Raw genomic sequence first — 19,662 nt, 5'->3', positions numbered from 1 at the left:
AGCGTCGCGGGGCGGGCGGTCACGTGGCGCGCGGCGGAGCGGCGGGAGGCGGAGCGGCGGCGGCCTGCCGAGGGTGTCCGGGCGCCCCAGGGCCGACCGCGACCTCCCGCCCCCGCCGTCACGGGGCGCGGGCCCCGCGCCCCCCCTCCCCCCCGCCCGGTCGCGCAGGCGGTCCTCGCCCTCCCTCGCGCGGTCGCAGAGCGGGCCCGGCGGCGGCGGAGCGGCGGACACCGGCGCCAGGTGAGGGCGGGGCGGCCCCGGGCCTCTCGGCGGCGCGGGCGGGACGGGGGCGGCGTGGCGGAAGCGGCGGCACTGCGGTGTCGGGCCCGGAGCGGGGCGGGCCGGGACGAGCGGGCCAGGCTCGGCTTGGGGCCGCCGCCGCCGCCGCCGCCGAGGTGGGGGGGGGGGGGAGATTGCCGGGCCGCGCTCAGCCGCGGGGTTCGGGGCCGCCCTCAGGCGGGAGTCCCGGGCCGCGCCGCGTCGTTGGGCCCCGGTCGGGCCGCAGCCTGAGACCCGGGGCTCCGCCCGCAGCTGCGGCCTGCGGAGCTCTCGGGCCGGGCCCAGCCGGCGGCGCGCAGCCCCGAGAGGAGGAAAGCGGTTCTCGCTGAAGCCGTGCTGCAGCCGCCGTCGGCTCGGGCGCCGTTTCTGGGCTCCGCTCTTTGGCGGCTGTTTGGAGATGTCAGCGAGGGTGCGTTGACGTTTCTTTGAGCCCCAGCTTTTGTCTGTATTTCTCCGTAACTCGGCGCTGTAGTGACGGAAAGGCTTCTGATCTCGTGCTCTCGGTGCGTCCCTGCTTTTCTCCGAGTTCGGTTTTTTCGGAAACTCCGAGCTCCCCTTCCTCCCCTGCCCCCCGCACAAGGAGCCGCACTCAGCTGTGCTCCCCGGGCTGCTGCTGCTCGGCCGCTCTGCGTCCTGTGGGACTCGCTGCTTGCATCGGGCAGTGTGCAGTAATGTTGTGCTGGTAAAAAGTAGCTGCTGCTTTTAAAACGCGTGGGAAAACATGAGAAACCCAGGCCCCTACCTGCGTTTGTAAACTGAGTATTAATGCTTTCACTTTTCAGCTGCTTAAATGCTTGGAAGGTGGGGCAATAGAGTTACATTCTGATGAACATTTGTACTATCGCTCAGTTCTCAGCTGTGGTACTGCCAAAGATTGCATACCTTTGTAGCAGATGTTTAATGTCTTAAACTCATAACTAGGCTATTGAATGGGCTTTACAGTATGTTTTTATTTTTGAATACTGTACTGATTGCTTTTGGAAGGAAGCTGGAGTTGCAGTTGAGTTACGTAGATACACCGCATTTAAAAGTTTTGTAGAGGCAAAAGGTTTGCTGCCAAGGACACTGGGGAGCGAAAGTGTCTGTAACGGTTGGATTGCAATGGAAATAGAGCTGTTACAGGTCATTGGTGTCCCTCTGAAGGGCAGGGAACTTGGTGTTGGTATCTCTTTCAAAACCGTGTGGCCTCTATTAAGAAATACAAATGCAACGCCACACAGGGGAGCTCCCACTGGATGAACAGCAGGGCTTACAGCTGAGAGTCTGTCCTAAATTGCAGAAATTGTTCCTTAACGTTGGCCAGACAACGTTAAAGACAATTTGTTCCTTAACGTTGGCCAGAGCGGAAGCTATGGGAAAGAATGCTTAGGAGTGGGAAAAGGGAAGGGGCAGAAATGGAAAGAAAAATAATGCTAGATGTATACAGATCTGAGACAGGGAAGATCCATCACCATATTCCAGGTGAGAGGTTTCCCATCTGGCTAACAGATGGAACTTTTGTCATGTTTGCTTTATGGAGGCACTGGTTGCTGTGTGTTCTGTCTGCCTCTCGCTCTGCCCTGTTTGCAAACTTTCAGTGGCCTCTTCAGCAGCAGCCACCACACACAAGTGACATTTCAGCCCTGCAGCTCGTGTGTGTCTTAGCCTTGTGCATCTTACTAGGCTTGCCTCGGGATGGTGTGTGATGCTGATTATCTGTGGCGTAATCAGAAAGAAAGGAGGGAGGGAAGGCTGGGCTTTGGATTGACTGGAGTGGAGGTAGAGGAAACTTTCCAGAGGTCCAAGAGCACGCGTTTTTCATCATCCTGATGGGCAGCATTGCTCTTGCAGCGTGTCCTGTGTCGTTAGTTGGTGCTGCTGACAACCCGCCTGCCTTTGGAACAGCGCTTCCAACCCTGGTGGTGATGTACATAAAAACAGGAACAACAAATGAATTCTGGTGTCTAAGTATAGGGACCTTGATGTCGTGTCACAGTAAATAACTCTTCTTCATGTGTTTAGGGAAGAGAAAGAGGAGCAGTCGAGGCAGAGCACAGCTGCTAAGGGAGCTGCTAAGGAAGGGAAGTGCTCAGGGTCCCTGCAGTGCGAGAGCCATCATCGTGGGACTGAGAGGGCTGCTGCCTTCTGCAGCTTCAGAAAGCAAAGGGCTCTGGGTCAGATTCGTACAGCGACTGAAAAGTACAGTAAAAGAGCCGTGCCTTGTATAAATAAGTTTGTCCTTATATAAATGCGTAATTTGGAACAGGAAGATGCCTATCGTGAGCTGTGTATGTGGGAGTCTGAATTTTAAGTCTGCAGCTTGTGAAAAGGAATGATGTGGTTATTCTCACCAAAAGGTGCATGCTGCTAACTTCTCCAAGTCCTGTGTGCGTTGTGTTAATTCTGTAATTCTTACTCTTTTAATAATTAAATGTATGTGACTTTCCAAGACTTGGGAGCTGGTATGATGGGATTCTGTTTCTGGGCAGTACTTACAGAGCCTGCCTCAGATGTAAGCCCCTGTGTCCTGCACTTGTGGAAGGCACACTCAAGCCTCCTTCCTTACTGCAAGATACAAGCATGAAGAATTATTTTTGCCTTGCTCCCTGCTAAGTGGTGAGTTGGGGCTCGTGTGATTCCATCCCTCTCCAGGCAGGGGAGTGATGAGATGCAGGACTCATGCTGATGGTTGTGTCGGGTCCCTGCTGCTTTTTGCAGAGAAATGGGAGTCTGCAGTTACAGTGCAGGGACTGTGGCTGCAGGAGCCCAACCTCTCAAGGCCAAAACATTGCAGGCTTTTTTTTAGCGATGTTCAGTGAAGAAAAGCACTGGACAAGAAACAGCCATGCAGCATAGGAAAGTGTTCCTTCTGAGATTTTCTTCAAGCCCTCTTTCCATCCCACACTAATACATTGCTGTCTAGTTCTGTTGCATCTGTTTTACCATAGCGACCACACCGTGGCTCTTAATAGTAGTAGTGACAATAGTTAACACTTTCAGGATTTCATTTTGCCAAAGGCTTCAGGGAGTGCAGAATGTGCTGTGCTGCAAGCTTTTATGCAGTCAGGAGGCTGACTTTTTTTCTTCATACTTCACAGTGTTTCAGGATTTTGTAAAGTTTAGTGAAATTTCATGGGCTTTCACTACACAGAGAAGAGCCTGGTGGAGGATATACTGCAGTAAAGAAGAGGTAGAGGTTCCAGTCAGACTTCAGTTCAGGACTGAGAGTCACGAATACCTGCTTGTTGTACCAGCATTTATGAACATCAGTGAGGGTTTGGGGATAAAGGAGCCACGTGTGGGGCTCTTGCCCAGACTGCTTTGTTGGGGATTGGTTCGACCTGGGATAAGAAGCCTGTCACCACCACATGTTGACTAGGTTGCTACTTGACAAGGGTTTTTCTCGTAGCCTTTGGAAGATGAGATCAAATGGTTTCTTGTCAGGATGCATCTAAGTTTAAATAGCTTCTCATTTTACTTATTTGCTAATTGCATTGATGGGCCTTAATGAAAAGCTACCAACTGCACAGCACTGTCACAGTGTTCATCTGTTACAGGCTGTGGTACATTTCTTCTAGACAGCAATATCCTTAATGTCTGACATTAATTACACCATGCAGTCTGCAGCTTCTGCGAGAAGTGCCAGTGCTGAGAGGGCTCACATGCAGGGCAGGGAGCCTCCTGGGCTCCTCCTCAGCTCTTACATGCAGGGATCTCTGTGTGGTTGCTTAGCTTGCTCTGGAGTTAGCACTGGGTTTTAAAGCAACCTTGATGATGGAGGCTTTTGGCTCCTGTTGAATTAAGAATGAGTTGCCCAGACAGAGATGTGTCCACAGCAGAATGGCTCTAGCTGTGGAGTTTCAGCACAGCTCATAAACTTCAGCTTCGTAGAACCTTAAAAATGCCAACGTTCTGCTAAACAGTGTGCATCAAAATGCAGCACAGGTGTTGCAGCCATCTGTGGTTTTCTATCTTTCAGACAAACACGGGTTTTACTTGTTTTGTGCCTGAAGGCTGTGGAAGTGTAGTGGAAAAATATGGGAATGGAGAAAAGCCGTGCATCAAGATGAATGAAGCCTGGCCTTCCTGTAGGCTTTGCTTCTTTGACATCTGGGCAAGCATCGGATCAAACTGGGCCTTTTAGTGTTGATTGAACTCTTTACAGGGCTGTTGGGATGGGTTCTTTGCTGTCTGTGAAAGAATCTGTTCAGTGCCTGGGCGCTCCTGAGGTCTCTGTCAAATCACTTACTGTAAGGAAAGCTGGAGGTAACATGCTGAAGCTGATCAGTGACTTTCTGTAACCAAACTTGATGTTGCTGAGTGCTCAGGGGAACGGAGGCAGCAGCAGCAGCCGGCATCCTCCTGCGAGCGCCTCGCTCTGCCCTGCAGCCTCTGGGGCAGCCCGGCCTGGCTGCGGTCCGTCTGCTCCATGGCACACAGCACACAGCCCAGTGGCTGCACTGCAGGGAGCGTCCTGCTGTGAGAAGGGTGAGAAGCTGGTGCGCATTTGCTTTAGCTGCATTTTGAGTTTTGGCCTACATTTAGTGAACGGTATTAAAATTTCACATTTTAGATTTTAGTTTTGCTTCTCAAGTTGATATCACGGCATTTCCATGGGTGTAATCATCAGCATAGCTGGAATCAGCAGTGTTATCCTCGTGTTTTAGCCACTGAGATTCTTTGCTTGGCCCTACGCTGCTTCTTGAGGTACGATGTGAGGAGACACAAGAAGGTACCAAAGGTCCAGAAGTGGCAGGTAGCAATGAAAGCTGCTGCAGAGCACATGTAATGTGATGTAATGTGAGTAGTGCTTCCCTCCCTTGGCTGCTGGGCTAACAGAAATGCCAAGTACAATACTGAGGGATTTTAAAGAGATTCTTCTCTTTTCTAGGTAGAAAATACCCAATTTCAGCTTATTTTTGTGGGTTTTCTTCCCTCACCTACTGCCACGCTGGCGAGCAGGTTGCATGTAAGCAGGACATGTGCTCAAAGAACATCACTGCTACACTGCTATAAAACCCCTGATTTGGTTCTTCCGAAGCCACCAGTTTATTGCTGTGCCTTTGTTACGCTGAGAGGTTGGAGAGCACGGTGAGGAAGCCACGAACACGAGCAGGATCCAGGGATGGAGCACCTCGCTCTGTTGGCCGTCTGTGGTGGGACATCCCCAGGCCATGCATCCTGAGGTGCATGTGTGGCCCACGGTGTGCAGTGGTGGGGGTCAGCCTGAGCTGGCAGGGTGTGCTTGGGATGAGGAGGCTAGTAGCAGTGTGTTGTTCTTGTGCTACTTTCTTATTCCCTTTTCTGTTTTTCTTTTAATGAATGACATCCAGAAGGGTTTATCTTGAATCGAAAGAGGACAAATAGGGCAGTAGTGTGGATAAAACTTGCTCTGTTTTGTCAGCCAAAAGGAGCATGTGTGGTTCTTTACCTGCGAAAAAAGGTTGGTTTTTCCATATCTCAGTGTTTGCTGTTAATATTGGGATGTAGTCAAAAAGCCTGTTTGCAGAATTCAGACTGGGATTTGCTGCAAAGCTGTGTTTAAAAAACCAAGGCGTTCATTGTGGAACATTGGATATTTTTGTAATTTTGTATCCTTGTCTCATGGAACATAGAAACTTTCTTTCAAGATGTCATTTTTTGGGAGTTACTGTTTCACACCATTTCCCAGCCTGGAATTAACTGAAGACAAAATGCAATTGAAGTTTAGGAATTTGTGGTGGAAGGTAGAAGTATACATTGCATTTGAATCTGGATGCTTAGAACAAGTTTGTGATTTTGGTGTTTGCATCATAGACCCCCTGTGTATGAACCATGGAATGAATCACAGAATGGCTTGGCAGGAATGTCAACAATCTAGGAAGCATTGAGGACGCTGGATGTGGTGTTGGTTGGTGTTTTTTTTTTTTTCCAGTTTCCTTTTATTCCCATTTAGATGTTTGTGCAACATTCTTCAATGAAGGCAGAAGCAGGGAGGGTTGTGTGTCCTTTGGAAATTATGTCGCTACTTGCTGCTGTCAAAGCCTTTTTCTCCTTGCCATCAGTTCTGGATTCCCTGAAGGGTTTGATTGTAGTCTCATTTCTGGACTGATTTTTCTTCTTGTTCCTGGTTTCAGCAGCTTTAAATAATTGCCACTGTGGGGATGAGGGCTGTACTGTGTGCTGACTTCTGGCATCTGCTCATGAAGGACATCAGCCCATCCGTCCTTCTGGTTCTTCCATGCTTGTGAAGGAACTGTTCTCATCCTTTCCAGCCACTGGACAAAGCCTTGCTGTGCTTTACTTGACTTGCATAGTGCAAGTGGGATGGGAAGAAAGAGACATAAAGGCTTCAAACTCTGCTTAACAGGCTGGTATAACTGTAACTTCAAATCATTTGAGATTGTCTCAGGACAGAACTACCAAGACAGAGCTCATTTTGTCCTGCCTCCATCTGGCAGGGCTGTAGCCGGTGTTTCCCAGCACTCAGCTGTCTCGGCTAGCTGCTGCAGGCTGGCTCTGATCTGCTCTGATCCCCTCTCCCAGGAACCCACTGGCATTGCTAAGCACTGTCCCATCACATGGCACTGGATCTGTGCTGCAGGCTCCTGCTGTGGGCCTGGGCTGCCCGCTGCCACAGCTCAGGCTGTTCTGCAGTTCTGCATGTTGATTCCACTCTTGGTCCCCAGCTGCAGCCCCAGCCTCTACAGGCATCTACACGAGGTTACCAGCATCACTGGGACTGGGGTTTTGCTGCGTGTGCTCAGGCCTGAAAGATTTTGTTTTTATTCTTTTTTTGGGGGGAGGGGGAAAGTGGTGGTGGGAAGGGTTATAGGGCGGAGTGTTGAATGAAGATCCTTGCTAATTGTGCTTGTGGGCTGGCTTCTGATTTATGGCAGTCAACCTTATAACCAGGGGATTACAGAATTTGTTAGCAAGAGGGATGCAGCTGGGATTCATTTGGTTTGGGGATGGAAGACAGGCTGTGCTCTGCCCAAAGAGGAAGGTTTCACAAATCATCGCTTCCTCCTGTCGCAGTCGGTATAAATCCTACCTGAGCACAGGAGCAGGCCAAGCTGCGTGTTTGAGAGGAGTCTTCAAAGCTGCCGCAGGCACTTCAGACACCAACATTCAAAATAAATAACATTGAAGAGTTTGTGCTTTTACAGAGGAAAAGGTCATTTCTTTGGTGCTCGGGACTGTCAGAAATATTCGTGCTTCTCAGTGGAGGTAGAACATCTCTCCCTGAGTAATTGTATGTATTTTGAGCATTTAAAACCTCACATATTGATCCAAAATTTCTCTTTCTGAAAAAAGGTTATACATGTTTTATAGGTGTTTCTTTCATTATTTCCAGAAGATGCAGCTTGTTTTTCACAGGGTGCTCATTCAGGCCCCAGTGTGGTTGTCCCTAAGGCTGTTCCTCATGCTGGGCTCTGAGCTCCTTCCTTCCAGAAGTCAGAGTATGTGTAATGAATGATACAAGGTGATCTGTGGTTAGGGAAACCAGCCCGGCCCTGCCAAAGACACTCACCATTCATTTGTTGGTGAAAATCAATTATGCCAACTTTCCTGCAGATAGTTATCAGCTGTGTCCTCATTACCTGGGCACGTGATGTGGAGCTGGAGTTTGACTCAGTGCAGAGCACTCAGAGCTGTGATTTAGCTGAGCATGAAAGAGTCTGGGAAGCAAATAAAAAGTACTCATCTGAAAGCATTGTGGAAACACATGGAAAGTATTTTTACTTTCAGTGCAGACTGCAAAAGAACATGGATTACAAAACCACCTGCGTCTGCAATCCCAAATCTGAGCAGTGTTCCAGAGCGGAGGCCTGCTGCTGCAGCAGGGTGGGCTGTGCTGGGTTGGGTGGGCTGTCACATCACAGTGCAGCATAAACCTTTCTAACATGGTTACTTTCTGGATGAAGAAAGGCTTTTTTTTTTCAGCCGCTATCTGCAATTCACCTTTAATCTCCGACTTGTGGTTTTAAGTTGTGTTGGGAACTTGAACCTCTGCCAAGAAGCTGGTCTGCATCCCATTGGAGGGCAGAGCATCCTGAACTGAGCCCTTCTGGTGGCTCACGCTGAATGCCAGCAGCTTGCGAGTTACAAGGTCTTGGCAGCATGGCCTGTTGGTTTGATTTGTTAATCACGGTGGTGGGCAGGAACTGGTTCCTTTCTGTATTGACTCTTGGATGCTTGGAATTGCATAAGAAATATTTGCTGAGTGTTGGGTGTGAGACCAGAGTGGGGATCGGGCTGTCTCACGTGGTCCTGTAGCCCTGTGATGGCTGCAGGCAAAGTGGGGAGTGTGAATCTTAGTAAATGCTGCTGTTCTCTGTGCTGTATGGACAACTTCTGTCTCAGGTTGTACCTCTGCATAGTTTAACATCATAATGTAACTGCAATTTATTGTGTGTTTCCTGGAGCGAGCAGTACTGGGCACATGACTTGATTTATGAATTCCCCTGGAAGATGGAAAAGTTGTGGGGTAGCATAGAGGCAATACGTTTCAAGCTGTAATGTGCTTACGCAGCTGAGAACACCTGAACCTTCATAAAGCAAGCACTGTGTGCTGGGGAGTTCTCTGGACGAGCAAAATTCTCATCAAAAGCTGAATATCTTCTGGTGCTGTGGCTTTCCTGCTGCTTTGCTGTACAAAGCATCTGCAATCCCTACAATTGTTTGGTGGTTCCCCCCAGCTCCCTGCAATTAAAGTGTTGCCCAGTGGCCCTGCAGTTTCCCGGCAGCCAGGCATTGCAGAGTTGTTACGGATTCTTGTTTGACCTCTGTATGACGCGGAGATGAGAGCCATTGATTTTATTTACCCTTCCCTTTTTCTTTGTCATTTAGGCCAGCTGGAATACTGCTCCAGTCACATGTGGAAGGATTCTGTCAGGAAACCACCAACTCCTGTTTGCTCTGGTGGACAAACAGCTCGGCCGCTGCGATGGCCGCGCTGCTCGGAGTCGCGCTGTTTGTCCCGCAGGCCCTCGCACAGGGTCACCCGGTGGGTTTTGTTCTTTGTGCGCTGTTGAGTGCAGCTGTTGGTGTCTCTGCAGACTGTAACTTGTGTTTTTCTCCCAAAGTATCTTCTGAACGTCTGACTGGCTCCTGCTGTTGGACACAATGGTTCTGGACGACCTACCAAAGCTGGGAGATACATGTGCCTCCTTGTACTCCTCGGCTATGGAAGACTTGGAGGTGGATTTGGATTCAGGACTGGAGGAAGACGAACTGAAACAGGAGGCTGCTCCTGAGGATTCCACGATCTTTGTAGCTTTTAAAGGAGATATAGAGGATAGAGACTTTGAACAGAAACTGAGCGTTATACTGGAGAATGTACCTGGCCTTCTACATATGGGTAATGTACTTTCTCATCATTTTTTCAACCGTCCTTAGAATAATTAATTACATAATCAGAGTGCTTGTAAAAAGAAATAGATTGCCATTTTCTAGTTCCTTGGATGGTTGGTTGGACTTGATCTCAGTCCGTCTGGGTGCTGTTCTTCTCAGGGGCACTAAGTACAAGTTTCTGCAGTTACTTTATTGTTTAAAACTGATCTGATTAGTGAATTCATTCATTCCTATTTGGTTCCAGTGTTTTACTTGTATTTTTTCTCTTTCAGTTCTCTCCATTACATATTGCTCTTTTGTATGAAAGTGAAACCAAGCTCATCCAAACAGGATGTGCTTTTTAATATCAAAACCATCCGATTTAAACCACTGCAGTTGAGAATAGATTCACTCTGAAGTAGCTGGGCCTGTTCAAGTCATTACTGTCACTTTGCTGCTGCATTGACCTCATCTACCAGGCTTCTTTTGTGAAGGGGGGAGAACGGAGCATTCTGACATGGTCCTGTGTGCCCACTGTGTGGACAGGCTTCCCTGGTTCACTGGTGACATGGGCTTTTGCAACAGCAACGTGTCTTATCAGCGTATCTAGATTGGGAAAAAAACATCTGTCCACTGTGTCAGGATCTTTGCAAAGGAGCTTATGATGATTAACTGTAGCTGTTTGGTTATGTAGTCTTTCTCACACAGTAACAGTCTTTCTGGATGGGTGCAGTGTTGGGGTAGTTTGGGTCATTGTGCTTGTGTCAGTGATTTGCTTCCTCCCCACTGCTGGTCAGCCCAGCAATGCCCCTCTTCTGATCACTGGAGGAGATTGATGGATGTTACTGAACAGTCAGGTGACTGCCTGCTGTCAGTATAATCTGCTACAGAAACAGGTAAACCAGGGGAGGTTGCCTTAAATGCAGCGGCAGGTGCATACACAGCAGCACCATGAAGTGCAGAACCTCAGCAGCACTGCTCTGCTTTGGCTTATTATGATATAATGCAGCCTAAAAGCCACATAATTGCCAGTTTGAGTTTTCTCTCCTCCTTCCTGTCTGTCTTTTCCTGAGAACTGGAGGTCTCTGTCCTGTCATGCTGCTTTTTTGTATATTCTTTTGAAATCACATAGTCCAAAGAAGAATCCACTGTTCTTTAAAGGCAGTCAGTTTTTGTGTTTAAAGAAATCCAATTTTCTGGATTAGATTTTAAAATGTTTCTTGTGTTACATGATTCTTCATAGTGCAGAGTACCATTTCTGAAAACTAATTTCTGGCTTCTGAATAAACTAGTCACATTTCTGAGTCACTTTGTTCTTAGCTTTCCATTTTCTCTAGTCATAGTTGGAACTGATGGCTTCGGTTGTTGGGGTCTGAATGGAAGTTACAAAGCTGTGATAAGTGATGAATACACTGAAGAAATCCCACTGGTTTGAGCTGTGTTCTGGAGGAGGTTGAAGATGATGTGGCTAGCAGTGGTGTAACTGGTGCAGCACTTTGATGGGAGCAAATTCAATCTGTGTCTGTGTGGAGTCGCCTTTGTTACATACAGGCATCTGTATGCTGCATTCCTTATAAATATTAATGGCAGAATTAATGAACACGATTCAAGCTTCAGCTGAGAAAGCAGAAAACAAATCTTTAAAATCAATCCTTTTGAAATGATCAGTGTGGTGAGTTATTTGAGCTGATTCAGAACAAAACAGGATATTCAAAATGTCAAGTTAGTGAATCATATTGGTTTAGACTTGTGAGATTTGATGTTGGTATCTGATCTCTCATTTTTCAAACACGTAGAAGTAGTGAAACTGATAATGCGTTTTTTATATGTAAAGTGTTGGAACGCTGGTAAGATTCAACACAGCACCACTCAGACCTGCATCAAGGAGGATTTTAAGCTTCTGTCCTCTGAAGATGCGTCTGATGGAAAGAGGACAAACTGAATAGTGCCATTACTGCAGCAGCAGAAGGGTCTTGGTGAGCTAGTTAGGACAAGAAGGGATGAGCTGCATGTGAATTGTTCTTAGGGAGCACAAAGCAAACTCCTGCAAGTCTGCTGTTCTTCCTTGTCAAAAAGCTTGATGTTGGAAGCCTGTAAATCTGTATTAGGAATCTAGCCTTTTCTTTCCCTAAACAGCACTTTGCAGTTTTAACTGCATGCAACTTCAGATCCGTATTTCCAACATTGCTGGCTTATCTTTCTGCCTGTTCCCACCTGTTACTTTTAAAAGGATTGATTTGTGTAGAAGCACTCATACATAGAACAGGCTTACAGAAAAACTGCTGTTAAATATTTAGTACAACTTCAATGTGGTTTCTGCAGCAGTTTGAGCATCCCTGTGCAGAATCACTGAATAATACGGTAGGAGCGAACGAAATACCAGTAGGGCTTCATTGGCACTGGCCTACAAAAAACATTTCACAAGCATCTCGCAGAGTGAATTGCGAGGGCTTCAGTCTCATATTCACGTTTTTCACATCTTGCACACCAACAGTCCTATTAAATCCACTGTAATGTGTGTTCTGTCTTTCCAAAGCAGTTTCTTCACAGGATATTTTGCTTTTTGAGTGATATTATTGAGTGTTTGTGTTGGCTATTCCATTAGTTATAACTTTTCAGTTTTCGTTTGGCTAATTTTTGGGAAGCAGTGCAGTGCTCTCATCTGTGCTGCAGAACTCCCTGCAGCTGAGGGTAGCCACGGGTCAGCTTCACTGCCAAATCACCGCTTTGGGGGTTTTCACATGTGCTTTTTTACCAAGTCACTTCACGGGACATGTTTGAAAATTGACTTTGCAGTAACTCCGGCCTTTTCTCTTTCAAGAATCCAACAAGTTAAAGCTGCAGAAAATAGAGCCTTGGAACAGCGTGCGCGTCACCTTTAACATACCGCGCGAAGCTGCGGAGCGGCTGCGCATCCTGGCTCAGAATAACAACCAACAGCTTCGTGATCTGGGGATTCTCTCTGTTCAGATTGAAGGTATTTCATGCTTAATTTGTTTTCCTGGGCGTTATAATGAATACATACTACAATTTTAAGCACTCTCATCAAGAGGTTTTGTGTACTTAGTTAATGTTATGAATGTCATAATTCAGCAATTTGGAGAATAATTTCAATGAAAAGGGAGTGTAAGGCTTTTATTCTTCTGAGAGTAGGTATTATAGAAATAATAATAACAGAAGCTGAAAATCCTGTAAGCAGCAGAAAACCTGCTGAAGAATGTTCTTGTGAGTGTTACTAGCAAAATGTGCCCTGTTCCTGATTGGCTCCTGTGAGGCTTTTTTAAATGAAGGTTTCAGTGGAGTTCATGACTGAAACATCTGTCCTGGGCAGCTGTTCTCAGAGCACACTGAGGATGAAATTGAAGGCACTTAATGCTTGCCATGATGCTGTCTTTTTTGAAAATTGAGACATAAAGATAAGGGTATTGTGCATAACTTACAAAGTGCATATTATAGGTAAAGTTTGTTCTTCCTTCCTTGGCATCTTTTAAATATCCTTTTGAAGGTGTCTGTATTCTGCTTTCCTGTATATCATTCAATTCCCCCAACTTCTGCGTTACTTCTAGGGGAAGGTGCTATCAATTTAGCTCTAGCTCAAAATAGAAGCCAAGATGTCCGAATCAATGGGCCCCTGGGAGCAAACAACTCAGTACGAATGGAAACTGGATTTCCCATGCAAGGGGGACAAGGTAAATTGCTTTTTAAAGAAATGATTTAGATTTACAAAGCTTGGAATTTATGAAGCATATTATGAGATTTCACTGGTCATAGCAATTACTGTTACAAGAATTATAGTTGCCATAAAATTGGTGTATGTTCTTGTTTCTGCACTGTCTAATCCCAGGTCATGTAAATCATGGGCTGCGTTTTCCGTATTAACACTGGAGTGATTTGGGTGGGGCAGGTTTTTTTTGGCTTTTTTGAATCATTTTTTTTGTTAGAGGCTGTAAAATCACTTTGGTCTTGTAGAGTGACTTCACTTTAAAATGTGCAGAGATTGTGACACAGTTCTGTTTTTATGGCACTTGGCATAAGGCTTGATTCAGTGCAGAAAAGTAAGCTATTGCAGGTGAAATCTGGTGCGATGAAGTGAAGGACGGGGCACTGTCATTATTCTTGGTCTCTATCTTTGGATAACCTTCAGAGATCTGATCACAGAGAACTGCATTTCTTTAAGAGGTGAAGTTTTATTGAGTGCCTGGTTTGTATGTGCATAGTAAGCAATTTTTCATTATAAAAGCGAGATTTTATTAAAAGTTGAAGGAAAAACACTATGTCATTTATTTTAACAGCTGAATCGAAAGGTGAGATAAAGTAAGTGGTATCTTAGTAAATAGGACTTCATGCAGTTAGAAGACTGGGATCAACAGATAATTTAAGGCACGTTTGTGGCTGTTGATGGGAATGAATGGAAAGACTTTACTTATGTAGAAACCTGATTAAACAAAGAGTTAAATAGTAAATCGTGGTGCTTAGCAAAGGGCAGGAAAGTTTGACTCAGAAAGCTTATCTTCCATGGGATGATCATGGGGTTCCTTTCCTGCCTGCAGGTAACAATACAAATATAAGAATTTAACCATCAGGTCAGAGATGCAAACCATTTTACAAAACAGCAGCCTCTGTAAAAGAGGCATTAGAACTGTTCTTTCTCACAATGCATTACTTTGGTACAGTCTCATCACTTGGTGCCGAGTCAGGCAAGAGAGGAAAGCTTCAAATAGTTGGTAATAGGCAGATTCTTTCTACAGCCTTCTAAGCCTTTGGTGTTAAAGGCTCTGTTTCAGAATGACCTTAATTTGTGTGTTTTATTCCAGAGGCAGAGATCTGTGTCCTCCAGCTATTTCAGGGGAACAATTTGTAAAGTCTAAATGCTTTTCTATGTAAAAATTGCTGTACTCGGTAATATGCTGGCTTTTTAATTATTATTGTTATTTTTTTTTTTTTAAGGTTTGATAAGAATGAGCAATGCTGCAGCTGTTATGATGTCCCAGAGTGGAAGCATGCCATCCTCTATGGTGGCAGGTGGTGCTGGTACAGAGCTGCAGCCGAGAACACCTCGACCTTCCTCACAGCCAGGTTGTAAAAGTTACTCAGAGCACTGGTTTTTACTAGAAATGTTTACCTGGAATATTTTTCTTCAGTGTGCAAGTTTGAGACTGTACTTGTAAATGAACTCCAGAGTTTCCTGAAGCTTTTCCTTCGCCTTTTCTGAGAGTTGCTCTTTCTGGAGGGCCCTCCTTGTCCCTGTTCGTATGGTGACATTTGTCAGATAACACGGGGATCTGAAGTCTCCAGGTTCCTTAATGTTTTCTTCAAATGTGTTGAGCAGCAGCGGTATCCTTTGCGTGTAACTCTGTTAGGACAGAGCTTTGTCTTAAGGAGAGAAGTGGTTGAATGAGTCAGGGGTCTGCAGTAGGAAGCACGTGTGCCAGATTAAGGACAGGGGCTTTTGAAACAGGATTAGAGAGAGTAGAAACTTAATGTTTGGGGATCTTGGTGGGAGGGGCTTACCTCAATTTATGGTTATTTTCTTCATAATTATGAGACTGTAGAAAAAGAGAGGAGATTATTAGTTCTCCCTTCATAAAATTGTAGTAGTATTTACCAGCTTCCTTTAGATCTTTGCAGGATTTATTCTTACAGACAACATTTTTAATGAATGTTTCAAATATTCTAGGACTGTGTTAATTCCTCATTTTGCCACTTTTTTAGCTGGTAGGAATAATACCAGTTAATGTTTGTGTTATTCTACCAGTAAGTGTGTAGAAGGTTTGTGTTTGTAGGAACAGGTGCAATGGAGTTACCCATTTTTATTTTTTTTTTTTTTAGAGGTTATAAATTCATGAGACTTGGAAGGTTTTCAAAGGGAATGCTGAGAAGCCAAGTGTTGTCTGTCCTGTCTGTTGAAGGAATTGGAGCACTGGAGTGTGAATATTTGTTAGACCTTAATTTCAGCAGAGTGAACAGATGCAAGCAAACAATTTACCCTTCCTTGTTTTGTGGTGGTTTTTGTCTACAGTAGGTTATTTACTTTTATTTTAACTTTTCTTTGCTATTTTAATAGATGCAATGGACCCACTTTTATCTGGGTTAAATATCCAGCAGCAAAATCATCCATCTGGATCTTTAGCTCCACAACTCCATTCAATGCAATCAGTTCCTGTAAACAGGCAAATGAACTCAGCCAACTTTCAGCAACTACAGCAGCAAACACAGTTGCAGACACGTCCTCCCCAGCCACATCAGCAGCCGCAGCAGGGTATTCGACCTTCGTTTACTTCACCAGCACAGGTTCCGGTTCCCCCTGGCTGGAACCAGCTTCCTTCAGGAGCACTTCAGCCTCCTCCAACCCAGGGAGCACTGGGTACCTTGACAGTAAACCAGGGTTGGAAAAAGGCCCCTTTACCTGGACAAATGCAACAGCAACTTCAAGCAAGACCATCTCTAGCCACAGTACAAACTCCTACTCATCCTCCACCTCCATATCCTTTCGGAAGCCAGCAAGCTTCCCAGGCTCACTCAAACTTTCCCCAAATGAGCAATCCTGGCCAGTTTACTGCTCCTCAAATGAAAAGCCTTCAGGGAGGGCCCTCACGCGTTCCTACACCACTACAACAACCCCACTTGACCAACAAGTCTCCTGCTTCCTCTCCCTCCTCCTTCCAGCAGGGATCTCCTGCATCATCTCCAACAGTTAACCAGACGCAGCAGCAGATGGGACCAAGGCCTCCCCAAAGTAGCACGCTTCCCCAGGGATTTCAGCAGACTGTCAGTTCTCCTAGTCGTAATCCTATGGTGCAACAGGGGAACGTACCCCCCAACTTCATGGTGATGCAGCAGCAGAACCAAGGTCCACAAGGTTTACACCCTGGCTTAGGAGGTAAGAAGTACTAAGACTGTCTTTTACAATAAAAGAAAGAACATAAAATGGCTAGAACTAATGGTGTTGTTCCTTTTCAAAAAATTGTTCAGAGACAAAATGAAGATGTAGGTTGTGTACCTGTAAGGTGAGTATGGGTGAATTAGCATCAGTCACTTCAGTTCTACTACCTACCTGTGTCCTGACGTGCTGCGTTAGTAACCTAGAAGTGAACTCTTGGCCGTGGCAACGAAGTTGTTGTATGTAGTTTCTGCTTATGACTCCTTGTCATCCTCTTGGCAGTTCTTCTGTTGCCTTACAGCAAGTTCAGAATAGGCAAAGATATTGTTTGTTTGTTTTGAAGGGGAGAGAGTTCAATAAAAACAAATTAATGTTTTTTTCCCTTCAGCTTTGTCCGTCACCACTTACGTTCTCTGCTGCAGAAATAAAGCATTATTTTACATCTTCCCTTCTAAGTTGTGGATGTTTCCTCTTGACCCTGTCTTTATTTGTCATCAGTTTCTTCACTATTAAAGCACTGCTACTGCTGTTCCCTGTTCTAAAATGAGAAAGTAAAGGGAGATTTTAATTTCCTCTTTGGTCTTGTGGTCCTTCGTTTTCTCTTTGGATCTCCTCATTCGCGTTTTTGCCTTACTGCTCCCAGAAGGCTTCTCTAGCAATGGCAGAATTTCATTTATGAATCCTAAGATCTCTTTTGTGTCCTCGTTTTTCTTCTTCCCTTGTGCCTTTTATGGTGCTGTGCCTGACTTGTAGCAATTCTCTCTGTTTGTCTTTCTCCTGAATGGCTGCTCTCAGGTGCCTGTGCACAGGCTCTTTTCCTTCTGTACTTACAAAGTCTAGGCCATATTCTCTATCTACCTCCACAGACAGTCCTGTATGTATTCTGTTTTCCTGTGTTCTCACACTGTGCATCCGATACAGCTTGGCTGAGCTGTAACAAGTACCATTCCTTGGTCTACTCATCTAGGCAGGCATCTTCGCTGTTTGTGTTGTGGGTCTCATTTGGATTTGGTTCAGTTTGATTCATCTGAATTGTCTCAGTTTTAGGGTTTTCCTCCTGTAGACTGGTTTCAGGGTCTGGCAGTGCCTTTTGCTTGCTACCTCCTTTCTTGTCTTCAGCGGCCACGTATTTTGAGAACTGTCACATTTCCTTACAGTTTTGTCTCTCCAGCTGTATGTCCTCGGTCAAGAATCACTATCTTCTAGGTAATGTAACCCTGACTTCTAGACAGCCTAACCTCTGCATACTTACTATGTAAACCTACTATAGACAAAACCCTACTTTTGCTCTGTTAAAAATAACAACCCAAATAAACTATCAAAATAGGTTATTTGGACTCACTCCAGGCTCTATTGCTAAAATCAGTAATCCTGCTGTGAGCTGTATCCTCAGATCTGTTAAAAAGATCCTTTAAAAACGATTCTGTTGATTTAAACAAAGCTACGGCACCTTCTAGTTGCTGAGGTTTTTGCCTGGCTTCTGTCCATGCTTAGTCCTTCCTGCAGTTTAGACAATAATTAGGCCATAGTTAGGGATTTTTCCATTTTTGAGCCATTTTGCATTTAAAGGCTTAGTGTAAATGAATACATTCCAACACTTTTACCTGGTTAATTTTGCAATTCAGAAGAGGCCAAATTTAACTTTCTTCAATTAAAGCATTCCTACGTGCAGAATTTTGCTCTAAGGTTTGCAGAACTGGAACTATAGTCCTGTAATGTGTTGTTGGAAATAATTGTTCTGTATTTACAGATGCACCTGATGTTGGACTTATGAACTCAACTATATTGAAGTATTAGTTGTAGACATGAGACCAGATTAATTTACACAAGCAATACAGTTAAAGTGTGCAAGGAAGCTATAGTCATAGAAGGAGCCAAGGTTAAATCCTGGCTGTAAATCAGGAAAATACAGCAGTATGGAGTTTCTAATAGGTCTGTGGTACTGTATATTTGATGGTGAGGTAAAGAGGTGGGTTTTGCTAGAGGCCTTCATGCTGCTGCTCATTTTGCTGGGAACGGTGCAATTCTTGCTCTCTGTCGCAGGACAGCAGTGGTGTTGTGATGTGTCCAAGTGTGGGCATTGTGCCAGGCACAGACCTGGCAGAATACTTGCAGTAGGAGTAGCACATATAAACTTGGGACTTGCTGCAGCTAAGTCTCTTTGTGGGTAGCCAAGCCCTGTTCTGTCTCATTACCTGGAAGATTCTTCAGCTCAGCCCTCCATGGGCCTAACAGTCACTTCAAGTCTGTATGTACGTGGACCAGCAGGGCGAAGGAGTGCTGGGAAGTTGTACCTGGTGTGTTGTGGTGGCAGGTCTTGTTGAGAGGAGAAAAAGTGTCATAAAAATGCAAGATATTTGTATTTGCTTACATGGAGTAAGTTAAGGTCCTGCTGAGAGATGAGCAGCAGATGATGGTACTTCAGATTCTGCTTTCTGAAAATTCCGACTTTTCCCCTTTTCTGTGGGGTTATGTTCTGCTTAGAGTAGAAGCAGAGTTATGTTTTCAGTGGAGTCGTGGTGCTTTGTTAGGCGGAACTATTGCACAGGTAAGAATTCTGAGTATGCTTTCAGTGGGTTTCACGTATTGGCAAAAATTACTTTCTTCCTAAACCAGAAGTGTGACAGTACGTACTCAAAGGGATTCTTCCTACTGAAATCCAATTACAGATTTTTTTCTTTCCTCTTTATTCTTCTCTATTCCTTCTTTCCCTGCTTACTAATGAGAAAATTCTTGTGTTAAGGAATGCCCAAGCGCCTCCCTCCCGGGTTCCCTGCAGGCCAGGCTAACCAGAGCTTCATGCAAGGTCAGGTGCCTTCCACAGCACCAGGAACACCAGTGAACAGTGGAGCTCCACAGCTACAAACCAGCCAAAATGTGCAGCACACAGGTCTGTTTGGAATGTGTTGTTCCTCAGTTATTGATGGCTTGTTTTGTTTTTGTTGTTTTTTTTTTTTTTGTATGTAGAAAATGGTGCTTTTACTTGCATAACACAATTATAAAACATTACATTCTTACTAGTAATGGTGTATTGTAGCTAGCTTGGACTGAAAGTGCTTAGTGGTATTCTATGTGTATTGTTAAATGAGGAAAAGAAAATCAAGTGGCAGGATGTACTCAAGTATTATTACTTAGGACTGTCATCCTAGGATCCATACGTATCTGTTCGGAAGTTAAAAAGAATTGGCAATAGGATTTGGAGGCTAGGG

General features: G+C 45.3%; 1 protein-coding gene across 4 annotated transcripts in view; it reads left to right on the top strand.

Annotated features, from left to right (window-relative positions):
* The first annotated feature begins 145 nt into the window (after nt 1-145).
* Nucleotides 146-19,662, top strand: part of NCOA6 (nuclear receptor coactivator 6) — a 40,900-nt gene continuing 21,383 nt past the window's right edge. For 3 of the 4 annotated variants that reach the window (XM_048962476.1, XM_048962478.1, XM_048962477.1), the window contains exons 1-8: nt 146-240; nt 9,091-9,247; nt 9,327-9,601; nt 12,395-12,550; nt 13,140-13,262; nt 14,521-14,649; nt 15,638-16,453; nt 19,197-19,343. In XM_048962476.1, coding sequence (XP_048818433.1) covers nt 9,367-9,601; nt 12,395-12,550; nt 13,140-13,262; nt 14,521-14,649; nt 15,638-16,453; nt 19,197-19,343 — 1,606 coding nt within the window. In that variant the 5' untranslated portion in view covers nt 146-240; nt 9,091-9,247; nt 9,327-9,366. The remainder of the gene's footprint in view (nt 241-9,090; nt 9,248-9,326; nt 9,602-12,394; nt 12,551-13,139; nt 13,263-14,520; nt 14,650-15,637; nt 16,454-19,196; nt 19,344-19,662) is intronic. The other variant, XM_048962479.1, reaches the window with a different exon arrangement.

Source organism: Lagopus muta, chromosome 16 (genome assembly GCF_023343835.1).
Source record: "Lagopus muta isolate bLagMut1 chromosome 16, bLagMut1 primary, whole genome shotgun sequence".
NCBI classification, from domain to species: domain Eukaryota; kingdom Metazoa; phylum Chordata; class Aves; order Galliformes; family Phasianidae; genus Lagopus; species Lagopus muta.
The sequence above is the reverse complement of the archived record's forward strand: the minus strand, read 5'-3'. Positions and strand labels throughout refer to the sequence as shown.